Source organism: Falco punctatus (genome assembly GCF_963210335.1).
Source record: "Falco punctatus genome assembly, chromosome: 5".
Lineage (NCBI taxonomy): Eukaryota > Metazoa > Chordata > Aves > Falconiformes > Falconidae > Falco > Falco punctatus.
The window spans coordinates 1,842,386-1,863,683 of record NC_137584.1 but is presented as its reverse complement, the minus strand read 5'-3'; the positions used below and the strand labels follow the sequence as shown (position 1 = coordinate 1,863,683).

The 21,298-nt window shown below is 36.2% G+C and overlaps 1 protein-coding gene across 2 annotated transcripts in view; it reads right to left on the bottom strand.

Moving 5' to 3' along the window:
- The window catches only part of MMS22L (MMS22 like, DNA repair protein), a 98,746-nt gene that overhangs the window by 67,004 nt on the left and 10,444 nt on the right, over positions 1-21,298 (bottom strand). For both annotated transcript variants that reach the window (XM_080389043.1, XM_080389042.1), the window contains exons 6-13: positions 21,034-21,211; positions 19,895-19,988; positions 17,833-17,963; positions 14,444-14,557; positions 12,492-12,671; positions 7,621-7,683; positions 1,415-1,534; positions 767-990 (exon numbers count right to left, since the gene is read on the bottom strand). In XM_080389043.1, the coding sequence (XP_080245169.1) occupies positions 767-990; positions 1,415-1,534; positions 7,621-7,683; positions 12,492-12,671; positions 14,444-14,557; positions 17,833-17,963; positions 19,895-19,988; positions 21,034-21,211 (1,104 nt within the window). The remainder of the gene's footprint in view (positions 1-766; positions 991-1,414; positions 1,535-7,620; positions 7,684-12,491; positions 12,672-14,443; positions 14,558-17,832; positions 17,964-19,894; positions 19,989-21,033; positions 21,212-21,298) is intronic.

The window sequence follows — 21,298 nt, the reverse complement described above, 5'->3', positions numbered from 1 at the left end:
AATAAAATGTTTTTTTAAAATCAAATAAAAAACCCAAAACAAAACTAATTCTAAGTCTTCTATATCCAATACATTTTTAAAAGTTAGCACTTTTAAGGCTCAGTACAATCTCATTACTATAATAAAAGTTTTAAGAATTCAGTAAGCATCTAAAACATCAGGATTTTGCTTTAGAGCATATATATTTTATGGTTTTTATATAATGACTGACCATATGTCTTAATTAGTATGTTTCCAAATTAAATGAAAAATTAAAACCCTCACAAAAAAAAAATAGTGAGAAATTTTGGAAGCCATAAAAAAGAAAAATGTAAATATAAATGAAATTGCAGGCCTAGCAAGAGCCAGTCTGCATGTTTTTGGACAACACAGATTACATGCAGCTCGACAACACAGATTACATGCAGCTCAAACAGAATTTCTGTGCTTTAATTACATTACCTGTCTGGCAATAGGGTTGTATCACTGCATAGGTTGCCAGTATACCAAATTCCTGGCATGTGGGATGAAGTAAATCATCACAGGCTATGGATGCCAAGGTGATTCTTGGACCCAGCTCTTGGACCCTGTCTCAGCTGGCAACAGAAACTTTAGGGAACAACTGCTTTCTTTAAATTATGAATCACCCTGGATCCCTCATCCCATTTACTTTCTCATGAGGACAGTACCCCTTTCCCCACCCTGCTTTGGTATGTGGCTAGAAGGGCCATGCTGTCTGACTGACCGGACCGCTTACAACATGAGACAAACTAAATAGCAGCCATACCGTCCTTTAATTTGTTTCCAAGGATGCATGCCACTGTTCTCTGCTTCCTTCATCATCTGTGCCAAAATGCTGAGAAAAATGAAGTAACTGTTGCTGGACTTGTACAGGGCGGGGATCTGCTGTTCACAACAGCAACTTTTCACCAACTCAAGCATTGACAAAGAAGTTTTACTAACATTTGCCAGATCCTTCAGACCAAGCCAAGGAACAGTAAAGCAACTGTTCTAAAAGAATAAATAAAACCAGAGAAGATTATAAGTAACAATAAATCCTAATATTCCAAAGGCAGTAAGATACAATCCTTCACACAAACAAAAGGGTATGTTCCCACCACCACTGAAAAAATAATGAGGAGTGCAAATGTGCCAAGTGTTTTTACAAGATCTTAAAATCCATAGTCCTGATGAAAAATAAGACTAAAAATATGTTATAATTAATTCTATTGTGACATAATATAACAGACCATAACATATATTTAAACGTGATTTCTTAAATATAAATACAGCTAATTTAGGGATACTGCCATTGACTAGTCAGTTTTACAAAATTTTAGCAATGAAGCCTGGCTAGAGAAGAATCAGAATTAATTGCTAAAATTCAAGGACCGTCCACAAGTAATTCTACATTTTTATATATTCATCTACTTACCAGATTCTTGCTGTAATAATCCCACAGTATGGTGACAATAGATAGGTTCAAGTCCCAGAAACTACACAAAGTCAAACAGCACTGAAGATGCATTCGTAAATGTTCCTCTAACACACCAGTCTTGAAAAGGGAATAAGTAGTTTATTGTAGGAGGGGAGCATCACCTTGTTTACACATAAACTCAATACTACCAGAATATTAAGAATAATTTCCTAATATAATTTTTTTTAATGATATAATGTTGGGTAAATGCATCTGCTAAAATGAGCAATGAACTAGAAGATAAAAGCTGACAACTGCATTCTGCAACCCAGCCAATATTATAGTTCATCATGCGCCATTTCAGGCGCTCACCTTAAGAAAACTGCCAACTCAGTACCGTGAGCCTAACTTGAACCGTGACTGCTTGGTACAGAACCTCACAAAACAGTAAACGGGACAGCAGGTATACTGACTGCATGAGTCAGCTGCACACCTCAGCCCTCCCGTCATGCAGGTTCAAAGGAAAGCTCATTCACCACCGAGACAGAGGGAAGGTGCAACTTTCTGAGACCTCATCTTTCTAATATTCCAAACAGGAAGATTTTTTTCTTTCTGATCATGCTCCTTCTCAAACTTCTGCAGCATGGCTATACTGCTAACTTCCCAGACAACTCTAAATCAAGGGCAAATAGGTCTCTGAACAGTGGAGTAATAATAATAATAAAAGACAAAAAATGTCCCACACAATTTTCATATTCACCAGTTCCAAATTTTGCACACAAAAAGAAGGCGCCTCATAGGAACAAAAATAGGAAATGCCAAAAATGTGAACACAGTGATGCATCCAGGTTGTAATTGTGGGATACTGAGAGTGGCATTCCCCTCATCCAACATTTGATGTCAGCAAAACTGGACTTGCGTCAGAGCTAGGATATTAGGAGCTCCATGCGCAGACTGAAATCAATGTGTTTAATCCAGTCTATTTTAGACACCTACTTTAGGATGAGAAGTATAGAATGATAGACCCTGGAAGGGCTTTGTTGTCTCCACTGACTATAAAAGTGGTTTAGTGGACCAGCTTGTGTGTAGTTGTCTTAAAGAAAGACTTTTATACATGTAAGTCTAACATCTCTGGGATACTAGTGAACTTGTTCTGTGACAAGAGAAACCCCTGACCTAGCTTTCAAATACATTTAAACATTATACAGGCCTGGAATTTCTAACAGCACAAAATAAGCTAAAAAGGAATAATAAGGGTAAGAAAAATAAAGAAGATACAGGGTGAGTTTTATGACGCAAAATCATAGCCCCAGGAAGAGGAAAAAAAAAAGGAAACTACGCCTCAGATAAATACTGGGAAGATAAATATTATCCCTTCCAGTTCCAATTACAGTGCTAGGTTCTGAATTATGTCCCAAGCTCAACCAGCTCAGAAAATGCTTAAATTAAAAAAAAAAAAAAGAAAGAAAAAATAATCACTGATACCAGCTGATGGGAAAAGATAGCATTAGGTTTTATTGGGTTTGTTTTGTTTGTTTGGGGGTTAGTTTGTTTGTTGCTGCTGTTACTGCAAGAACAGGACTACTGCTCTTACCCACAACGCTGCTTCGGACGGCTTATTATGCTTTAGAGTTGATTATTTTTTCCTATTTTCAGTACTACACAAAGGAGTTGCATAACTCATTAACTTATCTTTACCTGGCTCTACATTCATGTGGAAAACATTATTTGCTACACTTTATCAGAAAATTGTAAACAATTATACCAATCATCTACAATAACTTCTAATCATGTCTGCTTTCTCTTCTCATGAACAGTTAATGTACAGCATATGGCTTCTAAAGTGGTGCATTTCTAGAACAACTTGAAAATTAAAAAGGCATTTTCAGTCGTCCTAGAAAATTATATATTCAAGACATTATGTATAACAACATGCAAAACCCACTGAAATAGAAACTCTTCAAGAGAGACTCATTAAAAAATGTACAGAACAATAGTTCAAACACAATAAAAATGCCTATAAATGAAAGGTGCTCCTCAAATATTGGTTTTATATATGACATAACTATTAAATCAGTAGTCTTCCCAAAATAACAAACTTATAAAAAAAAACAACACAAGGGACAGAACCGCAGCCATTTTCAACAACTACTATTTTTTATGAATATGAGCAAGAGTGTTGATACAAAACAAAAAACTGCAGCTGAATATATCTATTTGTCTAGAGAGATCTATGCAGTTATGAAAGATGTAAAAAAAAAGAAAGCCAAACCCAAAGCATGCTTAAGGGCCTAATTCAAAAACAATGCTCCAGTTAAATTAATTCACCAATAAACACGGTACTGTGAGCAGCTTCAAATTTCAACCAGTATCTGTCCAACAATAGTTTTAGAACAGTTTCCGAAACCGAGATAGTACTGAAGGCTTTATCTCAAATTTAATATGAAAGAGTTCTCCAGACTTCAAATACCCTGGGATTAATGGATTCTCTCATTGCTCTGCAATGGTCTCTTGCACTGCTGGAAATACTATCAGAACTCTTGAGGTAGTCAGCTTTTAATTTATCGCAGAAGGGAGGAACACCAGATACTATCAAAATTATAGTACTATCTAAGCACAACATTTTTCTCTTATGACCTCCTACTGCAGTAACAAAATTGGTTTCCTTGAACTCCAACAATACTTCTGTATCTCTTTTAGAGTAGAATTAAACAAAAAATATAGTGAAAGTATAAAATTGTGGCAGTCATTAAACAACATGAAACATTTATTTTCTAAAATGAGAGAAGGAGCTAATAAGACAGACTGCTATCAGTTCTTATAAACAAAAATGCTTTTGATGCTCACTTACAATAAAACTTTGTAAACACAAACACATCTTACACTGACAACCCATAAATTTAGTCAGTTTGGTGTTGCCTAATATACAAATATTTTATTCCTAGCACAACAATTTTCATTTTGCAATACAACTAGAATTGTAAACCAGCTCTACTTTTGTCATTAACCCAGTAACAGAAATCCCAAATTACAACAGAAGTGGGGATACCTCATGTAACTAGTTTCCCCCAAAATGCCCTTTTTTGTGACACAGATGGGATATCTTTCACACAAGCAATTGTCTTCAACTCTATCCATCAAGAATTATAAAAAAAAGAGAGCAGTTCTGGCTGAGAAACTTACCAGTCTGTCAACTGAAGCTGAAAGGATATATCCAAGGAAGCAGCACTCTACACATGCCCTCCTGTCTTTATTTACAGCTCACAAATAAGAGTATTTTTGATTCCTATCTCCATTGGCTCCCTAACCTGACAGCATGTTCACATTTATTCCTTGCTCAGAAGCAGGCTGACTGTAACCTTATAAAGGAGGAGTTCCTACCTGGAGACCGGGCACTGCAGCACCCCTCTGCCACTTTCACTTGGACATGGGACACCTTCCTCAGAAGTCTTTATCACCCCCAAAATTAGGCATACGCTAGATGAAGGTGGATCAGGCTCTCCGCCCCCCACAAGGGCTGCCCTCTGTGTGCTGAGGATCACTAAACTCAACAGTTTTACTGAAACCACCAAAATGCTGCAAGTTTAACACTGGTTAGTCATTTTTGCATCCCAATACTTAGCCATCCTAAGGATGTTCAAGTTAACTCCAGCTTCTGCTGATTCATCAAAGGTGACCATTCTTTTCTCTGCTTTCATGATCCTCCCCTACCCTCAAAATCAGTGTCTGCACAGTGCCTATTTAATCATCTTTTCACAACATAGAAATTGAAGCTCACATGAAGAAAAGTTAACAGTTACTGGTAGGAGAGAGACTATCAATTTACCTTATAAATGTATGATCTGCATCTTTTTCAGATGTTTTTGAACATACAAAACTGTGCATACTTGACTCATCTCATTCTCCCCCGCCCAATCCTTTGTATATTACCATTCTCCTTCTAAACATGTATAGTCTACAAGCTTTTGAAGTTAGGGAGCAACAAGCACAAGTGGATTATGAGGCTGATGGACATACTATGTACTACACGTGATTAGTTTTTAAGCTACCATATACTTTAAAATGGAGCTTTAACCACCAATTCTTGCTCTCTCTCTTGCAAATGAGTGATTCAGCTCTATCATTTCTTCCAATTTATTTTGCACAGCTATTACTGTGCATCCCTACTACAGATAACTGAAAGTATACGCTGAAAAGGATGGCTCAGATAGGATTTACTAACAAACTCAAGCCAAGTGTTAGTGGGCAGAATATTAATACCAGCCTGTTATTCAAAGAGCACTATTTTCCCTTTTGCTTTTTCCTGCTTCTCCATGTTCCATTTCATTGTTGACTTCTGTATATCTGGTTGTGCTTCTCATTCCTACATTTTCTGGTCTCAAAAATATTCACTCAGATACAAAAGGGTAAGATAAAAGGTAAAAGTGGCCACATGAAGTTGACAGATCAACAGAGGAGATGGACATATCTACTGCTAAAAGAATCTCCTTCCTCGACACTGTCAAGATGGCCAGTGGGCAGGGATAGAAGTGGGATGCATTTCCTAATAGAAGTACCTATATCCACTCATGCATGCACATAAGCTCTCCAAGGAGCATTTCCTACTAGCAGGTAAATCCATAATGCAAGAAAAAATAATGAACAAATTAAAAATAAAAAGGAAATAAACTAGATTGGTTTTAGACAGTTGGAAATAGTTGCAAACATACCCTTGGCAAATGAGGGTTTATTTCAATTTCAACAGTGGTGACCTTTGGAAATTAAAACAGGTAACGTGCCTCATGTTACGGCATCATAATTGACTCATTCAAATCTTCTGAACCTGGCCATCTAGCTGCCTTTCTAAACTGTCTACAACTCAACACTTGGTTAACAGAAGCATCAAAAAGCTGTGTATTTCATGTATATTCAGAGTAATCTTTCTTCAAAACAATAAACAGTCACAAGAAAAGACCAATATTTTGAAGAAAAATGTTAACCACAAGTGTCCTCTTACTGTTTCTAAGGTTGCTGACATACAGAAGATGCAACATAAGAAGGTGGCTAATAAGCTACAGTTTTTATGCTTCTTATCTAAATCTCTTTGTTTCACAAAATAGTAAGTACTCAATAAGTGATGTCATCACTGTAGTTTTAATGTACATGCACAGTGTGTGTATTCAGTTATACATTCTGAATTAATTCAAGGAGCTGACCTTTTAAGCTGAAAAACTATATAAGCAAATGTTAGTTTATGTATAGCATGATGTTTCAACTTTTTAATACCCTGTTGTTTCAACTACCCTATCAACTACAGTATCTTTTTGTAAAAGCTGTAGTTGTAACAATCATTGTTCCATACTCCAGCTTCAACCACAGCTGTTGGCTACTGCGTGAGCAAGGCAGCAATAATAATAAAAAAAGAACTGATTCCTCTTCTGCTTTCAACAACAGAACTTTGCAGGACTTTTTTTTTATTTGATCCAAGACCAAATAAAAAAAATGTTTATTCTTGTCTTAAGCATACACAAATTACAAAAATTTTTATAGGTGTTGCTAATACAGCATTTGCAATTTGTACCATGCAACTTGAGAAAAAAATTATAGAGCTGCAACGTAACATATTTAAAAACATGATGAACAGCATATTTAAAATCATTTTAAAAGGAGAGCAATTCTGACCTCTGGGCCATGAAGCACTGCATTAACAGTTCTGCAGAAAGAAAAAATGATAAGGTATGAAATGAATGCTCAGAAACTAGAACCTTATCAGTAAGAGTTTGATTCAAGCCTGTAAGACAAATTGCTCAGCAAGGCAAGTCACCTTCCTGCTGTGATGAGGATATAGCTGGATTTTCAATGTAACTGACTATCTCCCCCTCATCATGTCTCCTCAACTTGATATCCTCAAATTCAGTATCTGGTTTACATTTTCTAAGCATCCAGTTCTTATTCTGAATACATCTTGTCTGAGTAGCCATATACCCACCCTTCCAGGATAATTATCTTTCTCCTTTATCTGACAATTTAGCATAAAGCACAACCACTTTAAAGCAAGAGTAACTGCTAACAAGGAGAGAACTGTATACTGCCATAGTTCAGCTACATCAAGGATGTTCGTTTACTTGTGATAAAACACTAGAATTCCAAAAACATTTAGATGGACTTCGTTTCATGCACTGTCTTTTCCTGAAAGCATCCCTGACACTTTCCTTGGTCATTATTTCTTCCTTTTACACACTTACTTGAGCATCAATGGATTTTTTAAGGAGTTCTTCCACAAATTTCCAATTGGATTCCTTCTGTTTCTGAAAAACAATGATTATCAGCATGAAATAGCATTTGTATTCCTCACAGGAATCATTACGTAATAACATGAAAATAAGCAGACAAGCAATTTCCAGAAATATGGCATTTCATGACGGTATACTGTAGTCATCACTGAAAACAGCTTTTTTGTTTTATGAATGTAATTGCTATCTGTCCTAAAAATTAGGCCTCCAATACAAATAAAGAGCTGAAAATAAAGAGTATGCCATTTAAACTGCTTTGACTCATTTGCAATCCCAACCTTCAATTTTAGTAAAGCAGCAAAATATTAAGGCATTTTTGCAGTATGTCTTACAATTTGTTTCTTTAACATTCTGTAAAAGGAAGATATAGGGGGTAAGAAGAAGGAAAAGGTACAATCTCACCTTTTCTTTGTTTTTTCATTTTAAATCAAAAATACATTTCTAACTCATTTTTCCCAGGCCAAACATTAAGGCTTGTTTTGGCCAATTCAGTAAGGAGCTGGCCAGATATTAACGGCCTGTATAGCTAGGAAAAAACACAGGATATGTCAATAATGAGTAAAACCCAGGAAGTACATAATCAGCATTCCCAGACAGTTCTAGCTAGCATTTATGTCAGATTTTTGACTGCTGTATCTTATTTTATTAATGTTATGTGAAGACCTACACATTGACATGTTCCTACTGCAGACTCCAAGTAAAGCTAATCAACTGCTCAAAAGCCAGATTTATCAGATGAGTAGGTATTCCAGAGTCATGCTAAATGGCTATGAGACCTCTGAATGTCTGAATCAGTCTGCTTGGAACATGCTTTTAGCACTCCCATAGTCCAAGGACACACGATTTATACAGAAGTTGTTTATAGCCAAAGTTCCAGCTCGTCTGCAGTATACAGATCACCTTATAAGATCCTGGAGTAATCTGGAACAAACTTCTAATATCAAGTACAACTGGACTACAAGAGCACATCCAGGTTCAGGCCAAACTCAGGCAAGAATGACAACAATCACTTGCTGCACTTTTTTTTTTTGAAGCCTCAATTTTTCCTATCTTTTAACAGATTTTTTTCATTCATATCCCGCTAAATTTACATGCTAACTGCATTCCCTGCTACCCTGGCAATATGTCATTGCAACTGTTTGCAACCCATTGTTGTCAGAGAATATGTAGAATCTACAGCTCTTACTCCAAACCTGCTGGCTTACAACAACAATCCCTCCACCCCCAGAGAGTCTAAAATCAACAGAACCTGGACACGTTACAGTGCATAGTGCACCTTACATGCAAGTGCTGCTAAAACCAAAAACTTAAGCCGAGACCCTCTGGGTTCACAGGAAGAATCTTTTACAAGGACTAACAGCTGACTACCAGGAAGAGCCATACGAGGCTTCTCAGCTGGAAGTCCATGTTTGCATATCTTGCCACATAGTCATTTCAGCTTATTCTATTAAAAGGCAAGAATTCTTAGCCCCAAGTAACTCTGTCTATATTTCCCTAGCCCAAAGTATATTGAAATTGACCCCTGCAATGTTCAGAAGTAGCAAATTTTCTCATCAGGTCCTATTTGGTTTTTAAATGTACAAATCCTGCTTTTCAGAAGAGTGAAGTGGGACCCGAGTGGAAGGTTATGGAAAGGAGACATGCACTGTACATCCCAGTGACTAAGAAACCTGGTCAAAATTTGCTAGTTTAAAAAAATGGTTCCATGTGTATGAAATATATATTCAATACACCTGACTCAATGCATATTTGAAATTACGTTATATGAGCTAAAGGGGAAAAAATAAAAAGAAGCAAGTCTGAAACCTAATTTAGAATTTTGAAAGCTTTCATAATAACCTCAAGGCCATGCAGACCACATTAAAAAACTGAAAATCTTCCACAGATGACATAGGCTTAGAGGCAATTTTTGCTACAGAGCACATGAATAACCATCATTATGACACATCACCCTCCCACCTCTGATCACAGTTAATTAAAAGAAAGCATGTGTCATGAAGCTATCGCATCAGATGTTTAACAACAAAACAAGACTACACTGAGCCCTGATGTAATTCCACTGACTTCACAAATTTGTATCACAGACTATTTTGTCTTACAATGGTCAAAGAATGTTTGATGCTGTACTTCGGGGCTAGGGGGAGAACCTAAAGGAATGGTTACCATCAACTACCTATGACAGATTACATTCTTGTGGTGTGTGAAAAGACACTGTTGTTATGGATGGGTTTTCTGTAAGCACCCACAGCACTTAAGTGAACAGGGATCCCTGGACAAACTCACAGCCACACTCAGACAAGTGCGAAGCACAGCTAACAGTTCAAACACAGAGACTACTGGAAACAACAAGAGGAACATGCACAGGATGGTCTCACGTGAAAAAAAACAAACAAATTGAGACTTGGAAATTCTTTTCTCCCACACGGGCCCTAAGGAAAAAATATTATTTAATGTTGGGCAAGTTAATTTCTGTCACTGTGTCTCAGATTCCTACTTTAAAGTAAGAACAACAGGAATTATTTTTTTCCATTCTACATCTGTTTGGCTTATTTAAATTATATAGTGCTTGTGGCAAAAAAATAATCTCTCATGATGCTAAATGCATAGTATATATGAGAGACATCAAAAAAATCCAATGGCCGAAGTATAGAGTATCACTGCATTCTGATTTGGGCATAAAATACAAAAAGCCCTGGATAAATGTCTGCTTCACACTGGTTTCTATATTCAACCTGGAAATAACCTTTTCTCTCCATCTAATTCCCTCTAATAAGCAGAGAGTATAGTAATTCTGTCTTCCCAACGTCCCTCAAATACTCTGTGGACTGCGGTCCTCTCCCACTACCATAGTAAGAGGGCAAAAGGAAGGGAAGCTTGAGACAACCTTCAGTGCCACAATCAGATGTGGTCTGCAATTCTACACTGTATGAACGTGTAAGAAGTTGCTTCATTTTGCCATGGTATTATTCAAAAAGACTGAAACACATGAAAATGAGCAGCCTGCCATGGGATCCTAAAGGATCTGTCAACCCACAAGCAGCATAAGCATCCCACATTCATCAAGTCCTCCAGTCACCAGAAATGATCATGAGTTTTTCAATTAAGTATATAGTTACCGAGTTACCACGCCTTCCCTATTTTTTTTTTAACAGATCAGGGGATTTGCAAGATAAAAACCAATGAAAGCAATTCTTTTATTAGAAAGTCTAACTTCACTTAGGATTAAAAGCCTTCACAGAACTTAAGCATTTTTCATTCCTTTTCTCTTTATATACTAATGCTTTTAAAGATCTAAAGATGAAGGGGAGGGGATTTTAAGTTATCAAAACAAATTGATCAACTGATGTGATCACACTCTTCTCTCTTTACAGATCTGCAGTTCACAAACAGTTTCAAGGTTTTAACATTTCATCCTAAGACAGGATGGGAAATCATGGTAAAGATCATGGTAAAGATGTTAACAGAAAAAGGATATGACCTTTCCAGTTTTAGGGAATATAAGCAATCCATCTGAAAGGTTAAAAAAAAACACAAAACAAAACCAAAAAATACAATAAAACCCACCAAGCCAAGAAAAACCCCAAACAAAAATACAATCACCAAATACAACCATAATGAGGCAAAAGATAAAAGAACAGAGGCCAGACAACAGAAGATGGCATGACCCAGTTCTCCCTAGTGCCAATAACATTATCAAACTAAAAAAACCCCAAAACCACACAAACCCAAACCTAGATTTCTGGGTCTTCAGCTATCTCTTTGGCTTCTAGTCAGCTCCCTCTATAGTCACTTAAGAAAAATTGGCAGCTTTCATAGCTCTGAAAATGGATGATTTGCCTCAGCAAGTGCCTATTTCCTTTCCAATCAATGACTAGGAACTTAAAACTAGACAGGATGAATTTCAGAGTAAGAAACTGAAAGAAAGGTCAGGGTTTCCAAGACCCCAGAACTGCAGAAAACCACAGTGAGGTCCATGAAGTAACTTGATGTATCAGTACCAAGTATGGCCCTACATACATCTTACAGGTGTAGGAATGACATGTGCAGGTCTCATCTAGGTCCCTTAGAGAATGCACAGTAACTTCAAGTCCCTCACAATGAGATTCAGACAAGAACCTGATTAATTAAGAACTAACCTACTCTAGCCAGTAGGAAAATCTAAGGCCATCTTCTAAACGTCAATGCCTTGTTACCTATTGCCAGAACTTCCTAAACTAAAGCTCAAATTCAACCATTATTAGACAGACAGGCATTGGTACCACACCGATGAAATGGTATTCAAGAAAATGAAGCTGTATAAACAAATACTTATGTACCTCATCATGCCATTGCTGTGATGCAAAGGGAATGCAATGGGATTGAAATATAGCCACAGCAGAGCTACCACTTTTAGAAAAAAAAACTGACATTAACAATTACACAGTCAATGTTTGAGGTTTATATTTCATACGGTACAATTTAATGTGTTCCGTTCCTAAAACCCAGTAAAGCATTCTTGCTGCAGGAAGACAGTCTTAAAACATATGCTACATCATTAAATATATGTGCTACTATCTAGTTGGGATATTTCAAATTTCCTTAATACACAAATCTACTTAATACAACAGGTATAAAACATGCATACATCAGGGGCTCCTGGAATGTTTACTGACCTGTACAAAGCACACCTTAACACCACCAACCTTAAAGGACCTTTTTTTTAAGGAGTGTGAAAACTCCTGTACTATAATATTAATTGTTTTCTGTCAACAAAAACAACACAGCAAAGTTAGAAATCTAAATAAATTATAACTTTTAGGTACTTAGAAAAAAAGCATACCCACCTTTTCATCTAGATTTCCATTACGATCAAACTGGTAGAGTGATGCCAGATGACTAATAATCCACCAGCTAAAACTCAATGGATCTTTACACTGAATTGTTTCAAAAACAGACATTCTTTTAGAACTACTTGGCCTTTCAAAGGTATTCTTTAGAGTTTTGTTCACCAAGCTCCAGAAACACTGTAGAAAATGCAAAAGTAAATTTGAACTGTGTTGAATAACAAAGCCTATGTTAACAATTTTCTCTACGGTACTGTCCTGTTAGTTAATTTGCTTTTACATAGAACAAGAAAACTGACAGTCATCTCCATATTACCAGAGAAAACCTGGAGCTACTTCATGTCCTTTCTCAAATGCCAGTAGAAAGTAACATGAAAGGACAAGCTTTGCTTACGAGGAAGAACATGGTGTGACATTTCACAGGCAAAATTACAAGCTGATGGAATGATGATATGCAGATGGGATGGTGCACTCACATGAGAGAGTTTCAAGTTCTTTAATGAAGACTTTTTATAACACATTTTTGAAAAACTTTTAGTGCCAGACTAGCCTCAACAAAAAAAAGTAAAGTAGTAGATGGTACAGAATCAGTCTGAAAGACAGCAAACTGAGGCTGAAATTCCCTGTTTTGTTCCAAATCTGTTCCAGCACTGACAAACTGATTAATTCTCTTTGGCTCAGATCCCTGTCTATACCATAACACTACTTCTTACAGCCTGTGCCTATCCTCCCTGACTATACAGAAACTCTCTGGGACTTCTTTGCACTTCTATCTCACTCACCTTAGCTGAGCTCTGATCCTAATTTATGCTTCAAAATGCTAGTGCAAATACTTAACAATAATAAATTTTCACTTGGGTTGCCCACCTTTACATCTCATATCATTAATGAGTAAATAGCTATCAATACAAACACTCTACTGTGAAGTACTTGATTCTATAAAAAGTGAACAGTACTCATTGTGCAAATGGCAACTTCATTTTTTATAAAAATTATTTCAGAAAGCTTTCAAAGGATGTTGACGCTTCTTAATATTAATTCAGAGAAACATCAGCTCAATTCCAACCACAAGTCAAGAAAGAAAAAGCAAAACACTAGAAAAAATTAGTAAAGGAAAAGAACTACATAGAAAAAACATCATTATGCAATGTACAAAATCGTGTGGCCACCTAATCTATACTTGGAATACTTAATGCAATCCTGGTACTCTACCATTCAAAATAGGATGTAGTAGTACAGAAAAAGGTTCAAAGAAGGGTGACAAAGATGACCACAGGTAGAGAATGCACCTGTAAAAAGAATGACTGAATATAGTAAGACTCTTCAGCCTAGAAAAGGCAGAAAAACCCTGAAGATACATATAAAGTCATATTGGTCTAAGGAAGAAGATCAAGTAGTGATTGGCTCTTCCAATAAAAGTATAAGAGAGCATCAAAAGAAGTCAGCAACTACAAGATTCAAAAACAAAAACCAGGTTGTTCTTGTACAGGTAGTTTAAGTATGGGTATCAAAGACAGAAACATGGGCTAGATGGATCACTGGTCTGACTGTACCTGTGTTTCTAATGCCTGGAGATGAATCGTTGCATGACATCACACCAAAATTGCAAATAATATATTTTTTTTTTTAAATGGATAAAGATGGTTTCTTTTGTTCTACCAGAAAACTTTCACAGCCTGTTCCTTTGCTTTGCTTTTCTTAGCACAAGGAGCGCTGCTTATCAGTGCCCTAGGTCATAACCAAACAGTACACTGCAAAGAGTCAGGACCTGATGCACATTCAAGACGGCAGCCTAAAGCATCACAGTTAGCATGCAGTCCTCCTAAAGCAAATATGAAGTTCAGTTCTATCATCAGAGATGTGAAGTAGTGCACTCATGGCGATCTAGGAACATTTGGCAACTATACTGCATATGTAACATGCATGCATATATAACAGTATTCTTCCACTACCTCTGTGTGAGGGCCTTTATTTCTGTGGTCCAGCAGCTGAATAAGTAGAATCCATAATTCTTTAATGCAGGTACAGGGATAATGGTGACTAGTAAGAGCCTCAGAAGGTCTCACCTGAAAGAGAATATGCAATACAATTATTCAAAGTGTTATTTTTTAAATTGCATTTTATGTACAAGTATTTCCTCTGGTTTTGGTTGTTCGGGGTTTTTTTGCAGTTAAATATAGCTACAATTACATGCTGAAAGTGCATTATTTCATTAACATCCAAAATATCTCTCTCATACTATAAAGACCGTTTCCTAATTCTGCATAAGTTACAAGTTGTGTTATTTCTTAGTTTCTTCTGAGCCACTTTCAAACATTATTTAATCAAATGAAAATGGGATTCTGAGGCCTAAATGAAAAGGAATTGCAATAAATACTGATTCACTGTCTGACAGCAAGGAAAAGAGAAAATGACTGATTACATTTTCTTGATGTTCTTGGGAAGACAGGAAAAAGATTTCAAATGATTTAATAGCTATTATTGTTGTTATTTTTAACTGAAAAATCCTTAATGACTAGGCATAATGCTAGGAGAATATGTTTTTGTTGGCATGAGGATGTTAATGTTCCCACAACATTTCACAAAATCTGCTTTTCAGTAAATTTACTGCAAGGCATTCTTTTAATATGCAGAAAACAGCGTATTTCAAGTCACATACGTTATTTGATTACTATTCCATATTTAACAAAATTCACTCAGACTGATGCATTTCAAATAGTTTTCTTGTGATTCATCTTTCAGTTTTACATTTCCTGAATTGTGAAACAAAATAAGCAAAACAGCAAAAGGAAGTGCTAAATACATAAACATTCTCTGTAAGCTTTAATGTTTAAGACCTATTAGTACTGTACTTGAAATAATCATAGTATAGACAAAACTTAATTTACTCTTAGGACCTATGAATGCACTGAACTGTACTCAGAGGTGGTAAAAATGGTGAGAAAAGCTTTGCTTAACTAACATAATTCAGCACATTTATATCAGAAGGACACAATGGTAGAAATGTAGAAAGAGAAGCAGCAAGATAAAGCGGCTCATACTCAATTTATTCCTAAACAATTAGTAGCACAAGTTTGAATAAATCAGCTTACACCCCTCTAAAGCAAAGAGAGGGGAACAGGCACACAGAGAGACTAATTCATCTTACTCACTGCAGAAAAGAGAACAGTTGCTATCCTTCCCTGACAAGAAAAAGAACTCGGATGACTAGTTTAGCCAACTGACTCCTAGACACCTAGATCTGATGAGATGAATCCTGTACTTTTATATCCTCATGCTCTTCCTGCTCCATTCATGCACAAATATTCTCAAATCACAGTGGTACTTCAAATCACTTCTGAATTTGGAAACCTAATGGTGTAAATTAAAAATTAAATCAAAATACGCAATGCCAGTGACAGCAGTAGTAGTATTGAAGAGACATTACAGAAATAGGAGTGAATGACTAAAAAACACAGTAACAATTAGAAGAAGTGTATCACCAATAGTTTCAAATCTGTGTAACATTCTGTAAGGATACAGACTTTACCTTTAGAATAATACAACTACTGTGTTCATACAGCTCCTAATCAGGTTTAAATACCAACCACTTAATTAGAAGTACTAACTTATATGTCTTTATAAGTGTGACACACAAATTTTTTTTCTCTCTGTATAAGAACACTGCAACATCCTGAGTTCAGCGCCTTGGTAAGAGTGGTTGTAACTTCAAATTGTGCTACTGTTATGACAACAGAGCTCTGGTGTCAGAGATGTGGCTTCTGAAAATGGAAAGAAGATATCCAAGGATATATATTTCTCCACCAAACGTATCTCAGAGCACAATGGGCTCACTACACAATCCGCTCAGTACACGATCCAAGTCAAGTGTCTTGATACCAGAGCTGCCCAAGAAACAGATCTGAAAATATGAGTCTGGAGGATTAAACTTTATGTCTCCTCTTCCAAGGATAGCCACAAATGTTAAGAGTTGCACTTCTCAATAATCCCAGCCAAAATCTTAATAACATGCTTTAGTGATGAGCTGGCAGTGTCATCTATTATGTGTATCAGTTGTGTTTTCAACAGTTTTGAGGGATGCTACTTCCACTACTGGATTATAGCAATGAATATACACTAGAGGAGGCACCATCTGAAGAGACGTTATCCAGCTGAAGTGCAAGCTCCACTTCAGAAATGAATCTCAAATAGAACTAGTTCAAGCTGTGCGGCCCAAGCCTAGGGAAAGCTGAAGAAAAAGTGGTGGTAAAACAATCTTCTCTTTGTAATATGTCTCTGTGGAAGTACGGTGAATCTGTCATTTTAACATCTGACAGTTCAAAGCCTATTATCAAGCACAATGGTCAACAGATACTATGTGAATCTTCCTTTAACAAAATCCCTTTAACTCTCATCTATTTGCCTTTTGATGGGGGAGGAGGTTGCAGTATTATCTGATAATTAAATAGATCAAAACTGACTTTTAAAAGGTAACAGAGGACTGTATGGAAAGATCATTTAAAAGAAGTTATCAAATGCTAGTACAGTCATTCCCCCTGGCCCCAGCAATAGAGATATGAAAGAAGGGGGACTCCATTTTTCATGTCTCTGTACTAGGAAAACACATATTATACAGTGGTCACTGCTACTTTTTCTGAGAATTCAGTCCTGCACTCGTGGATCACACATGCCGATCTAAAGCAGGTTTCACAATGACACAGCCAAAGAAGATTACACAGCTCTTTTACTAGCTGCTATATGATGCTGTTATGACTTTCTAGCTTTGGAGGGCTCAAAACAAAGTGAGAAAAACACTGCAGCTGTAGAAGAAAAGAAAAAAGAAAAGAGGACAAGTTTTCCCTTGACAAATGTAGAACTGCTGTACCAGAAAGATGAGGTTGTGGAAATAGGAACAGTGCAACAATCAACTGAATATGACATTCTGTAAATGTCCAGTTAGCTTACTGCCAGGATTACAGTTACTCTCTTTTTGTTCCTGTTGAAGAGAGTATGAAGAGATTATATTTTTTTTTGTATCTATAGTTCTAAACCTTTTAGACCGTGCCATGTTTGGCATTAAACCTGGAACACTGAACTTAGGAAATGTGGCATTCACTTCTGCTCTGTACACAGTGCATTTCAATATTACTCTCTCATTCAACTGCCAGATGGTCATGAATAAATATAACACAATTTTAGCTCCTAACAAATAACACTTTTTAAAACATGGAGATACAAACCACACATAACATTTAAAACTTCGTAGTAAGAAGTCATCTATGCACTGGTGCAGTATCTAATTCATATGGTTCCCAATACACAGCACCTAACTGCCTGTGTCCTACATAAAGAAAAAAGTTACCTTTATAAACTTGTTGATTGATAAGCTTATTAAATCAGATATGAGATTTCCACAGTGTGCTTCAAATAAACTGACACTTGTTAAATTCTCTCCAGTTAGATTTATGAAATGGTTAGCATATACAACTTGTCCTAGAAAAGAAAAGAAAATTAGACCTATTTAGTCCTGGATTTGTCTGTAGGAATACAAGACAGTAATTTCTATTCTATTCTATGTATTTTAGAACTGTTTGTTGAGCTGTATGTAATTGTAATTTACAGACTCATTTGGGAAAGTTCATGCACCCTTTATTATTATACTGAAGTCTGGTATTATTCTGGTTGACAGTAAAATAGTTTGGCACTTCACAGCCTTTTATTGGCACAGTTTTTGCAGTGGAATAAAGATTTATTTATCTGCAAGTTCCTCTTTATCACATGCCAGTGCGCATGTTCTGAAATCATGACATGTTTTGCAGATAGGCAAGTTGATGACAAACAATTCTGGAGAGGTCTAACACTTCCCTTTGTATGTGTTGATGTAAAAAGCTGGCATGATCATATTCCAACTTGAGCATTTGTAGACATTAAGACAGATAAAATGGTGAAGTTAAGAGGCTGTAAGATCTTATCCTACAAGCTTTTCAACAGTACAACTCCCTTGACATCAGTGGAACAGAAGATATGTAGAACGAGCCTGTATTTTATTCTTGGAATTGCAGGGTGAAGCCCTGAACCCATTTATCCTGCCACTGGTCTCACCAGTGTGAAGTTTCTACTCGGCATACTTTACAGAACGACACGAGATCCTAAGAAATTCTACAAGGCACATAAGAATACAAGACAAAATAATATACACAGAGATACAAAGCAAGAGCTTTCCTCCTATAAAAACGGATTACTGCATTATTACTCAGAACTTTATCTAAAATAAATATAGAATTCTGGACAATAAATTGCCTCCAACAGTTTTCTCATCCTTTCTTCAGAAGGCTCCAAAAAGGAAAACAGGTTATTCCACAATGGATCATAGAAGAAACTTAGAATTATAGAACAGCCAACCCACACATTATCCAGTAACACTGATATACAGAAACAGTGAAGATGCATTAACCTGAGGGAAGCGGTGTTGTGACAGCACTTGGAGCAGGTGAAAGTTAATCCAAGAGTTTAGACACAGTACCAGTTACCCAGGCTAAATATGCAGTGCATTCTTTCTAGACCTCTATGTTATTCCAACTGTTGCAATTCCTACATGGAACTTATATTGATAATTTATAACAACAGGGTGGGGATGGTGAATGTTTGGTTGTGGAGACACCATTATTATAGAAGAAAATACATTTTTGTGATTTATTTTGCTAGTGTGGACATGAACAACAGATACAATTCTCACAAAGCAAATTAAGTTCTTTTCTGTATTCTAACAATTCTTCCTCAGCAAACTGATCTACTTAGAAGTTGGGTTCTTCAGCTGCCTTCTATGACCTTTTTTATCTTAGTCTTATCAATCTACTTTTTGCCCTTTCAAAGTCTTAAAAAAAAAAAAAAAAAAAAAAAGAGAAAAAAAGGTATTGCCTTGCCCTTTTCTTGCTGTACTTTTACAAGCTCCTCTGACTGAGGCTTCTTTTGCCCAGTATTGCACATGGGTAACTATACAAATTCTCCACTCTAAGATTCTTAATCCTGGTCCATCCTTGGATACTTTTCCTACATTGTATTCATCAAACTGCTGTTCACTATTATGTATCCTGGATCTCTGCAAATGCATTTTCATTTGCAATGTCAAAAAGTGCATTGTTTTTAAACATGTAATATGTTGTAAACATCAATTGAGAACAAACTTTGTAATCCTGGTCAGGTTTTGATAGAACAAATTCCTAATACTATTTCATTTCATTTGAGCCACACAAAGATTCAAAGAACCAGCCACCACATTTCACTTTACCCCATTAAATATAGCCATGCTTAAAAGCTACTAAAAGTAGTAAATGATTCTGGACAAATTAAGATGAGAAGTCTAGGCAAGTCATATATACAAGAATAAGTTCCAAGGGAAAAAAAAAACAACTTTGCACACTTACTCATCATTTTTTCACCTAGTACATGAAGAACTTCCAGTACTAGCCACTTAATATCCAAGTGGAGGTGTAGAAAATGCCATGACGGGGGAAAGACCTGCAATTAGAAATGCACACACTTATTTATATTTAACATTTCTTCAGCAAATCCTGGATACTGTACTAAGACACATGAAGATGGGCGTACATTTTGCCCAACAGTGAGCATTATGGATATCTATGATCAAATGCACTGTAACATACCAACATTCCATTCATTTAAAGAAGAAAAAAAGAAACAAAAAACTTTCATGACAATTAATTCTGTCTGTAGAAGATGTTCGTGAAGTCTTTAATCTGATTTAAACTACAATTTAAACACAATGCATTGATTAAACTTGACAGATAACAGCACCCTTAGTTATCCTTTCCAGAGAAGTATTAGGTCGCACACAAACTACTAAAATGCACTCAAAGTAATTCCAGCATTTCAAAATTCTCTTCCTTGAAGTTTACTTGAGCTGATGAAAGAAATCGTAATTTCAACAGTGGCCCTACTGACAACCCAAGCAATCAGAAAAAATCAAAATGCTGCTTCTCAGTGGATCATTCCTCTCCAGATACTAGTTTATGCAATCCAAGACTGAAATTCCTTCTTTCTTTCTTAACTATTTGAAAGCATTAGTTATTATATGTATGCACAAATCTTAATGGTGTATACTTCACTGGAGTTTAATGTTGCCACGCCTACTTCCATGTCTGCCCTTTTCTTCTTTATATGCATGATGTTTTCCTATGTTGAATCAGATTTCAGAATGTATTTTTATAAAGTGCCCCTCCTACTGGGAAAGGTCAGAAATGTTAACCATTAGTAAGCCTACTTATCTACCTGAAATTGTTATTATCATTTGTATAGTGTAGGGAGAATTCTAAAAGCTATAAAACATAAAAATTAATAGATAAATAAAAACAACAACAGAAAATCCAGGGCTCATTTGTTGTATTTGCCAAGTATGGTATGGCACTTATAAAGGGGAAAAAAAGCAGAATATAAAGCGTAAATTCAATTCCAGCCTGAAGAAAGATTAATTCTTATTCAGCCAAAATTTATCAAGTTGAATACGTGCACAAAAAAAATTATTAAAATTATCAAAGACATCAACCTTTGCCTGATGTTGAATAGTAAATGCTGCCAGGACACTACTAGGGAGTTCACAAAGGTGACCAATGTGCATGGTTAAAGCATGAAGCTCCTCCACCAACACTGATGGTAACTGTGCTTCTAGTTCTTCATATGGATGGAGCATTCCATTGTTTTCCAATTTAGGGGGTTCCAGATACCTGAACACACATACAAAGACACATAATCAGAAAACATATAAGAAGCAGCTGCACAAAGCTCAGTACATCAGTTAGTAAACTGTGTGC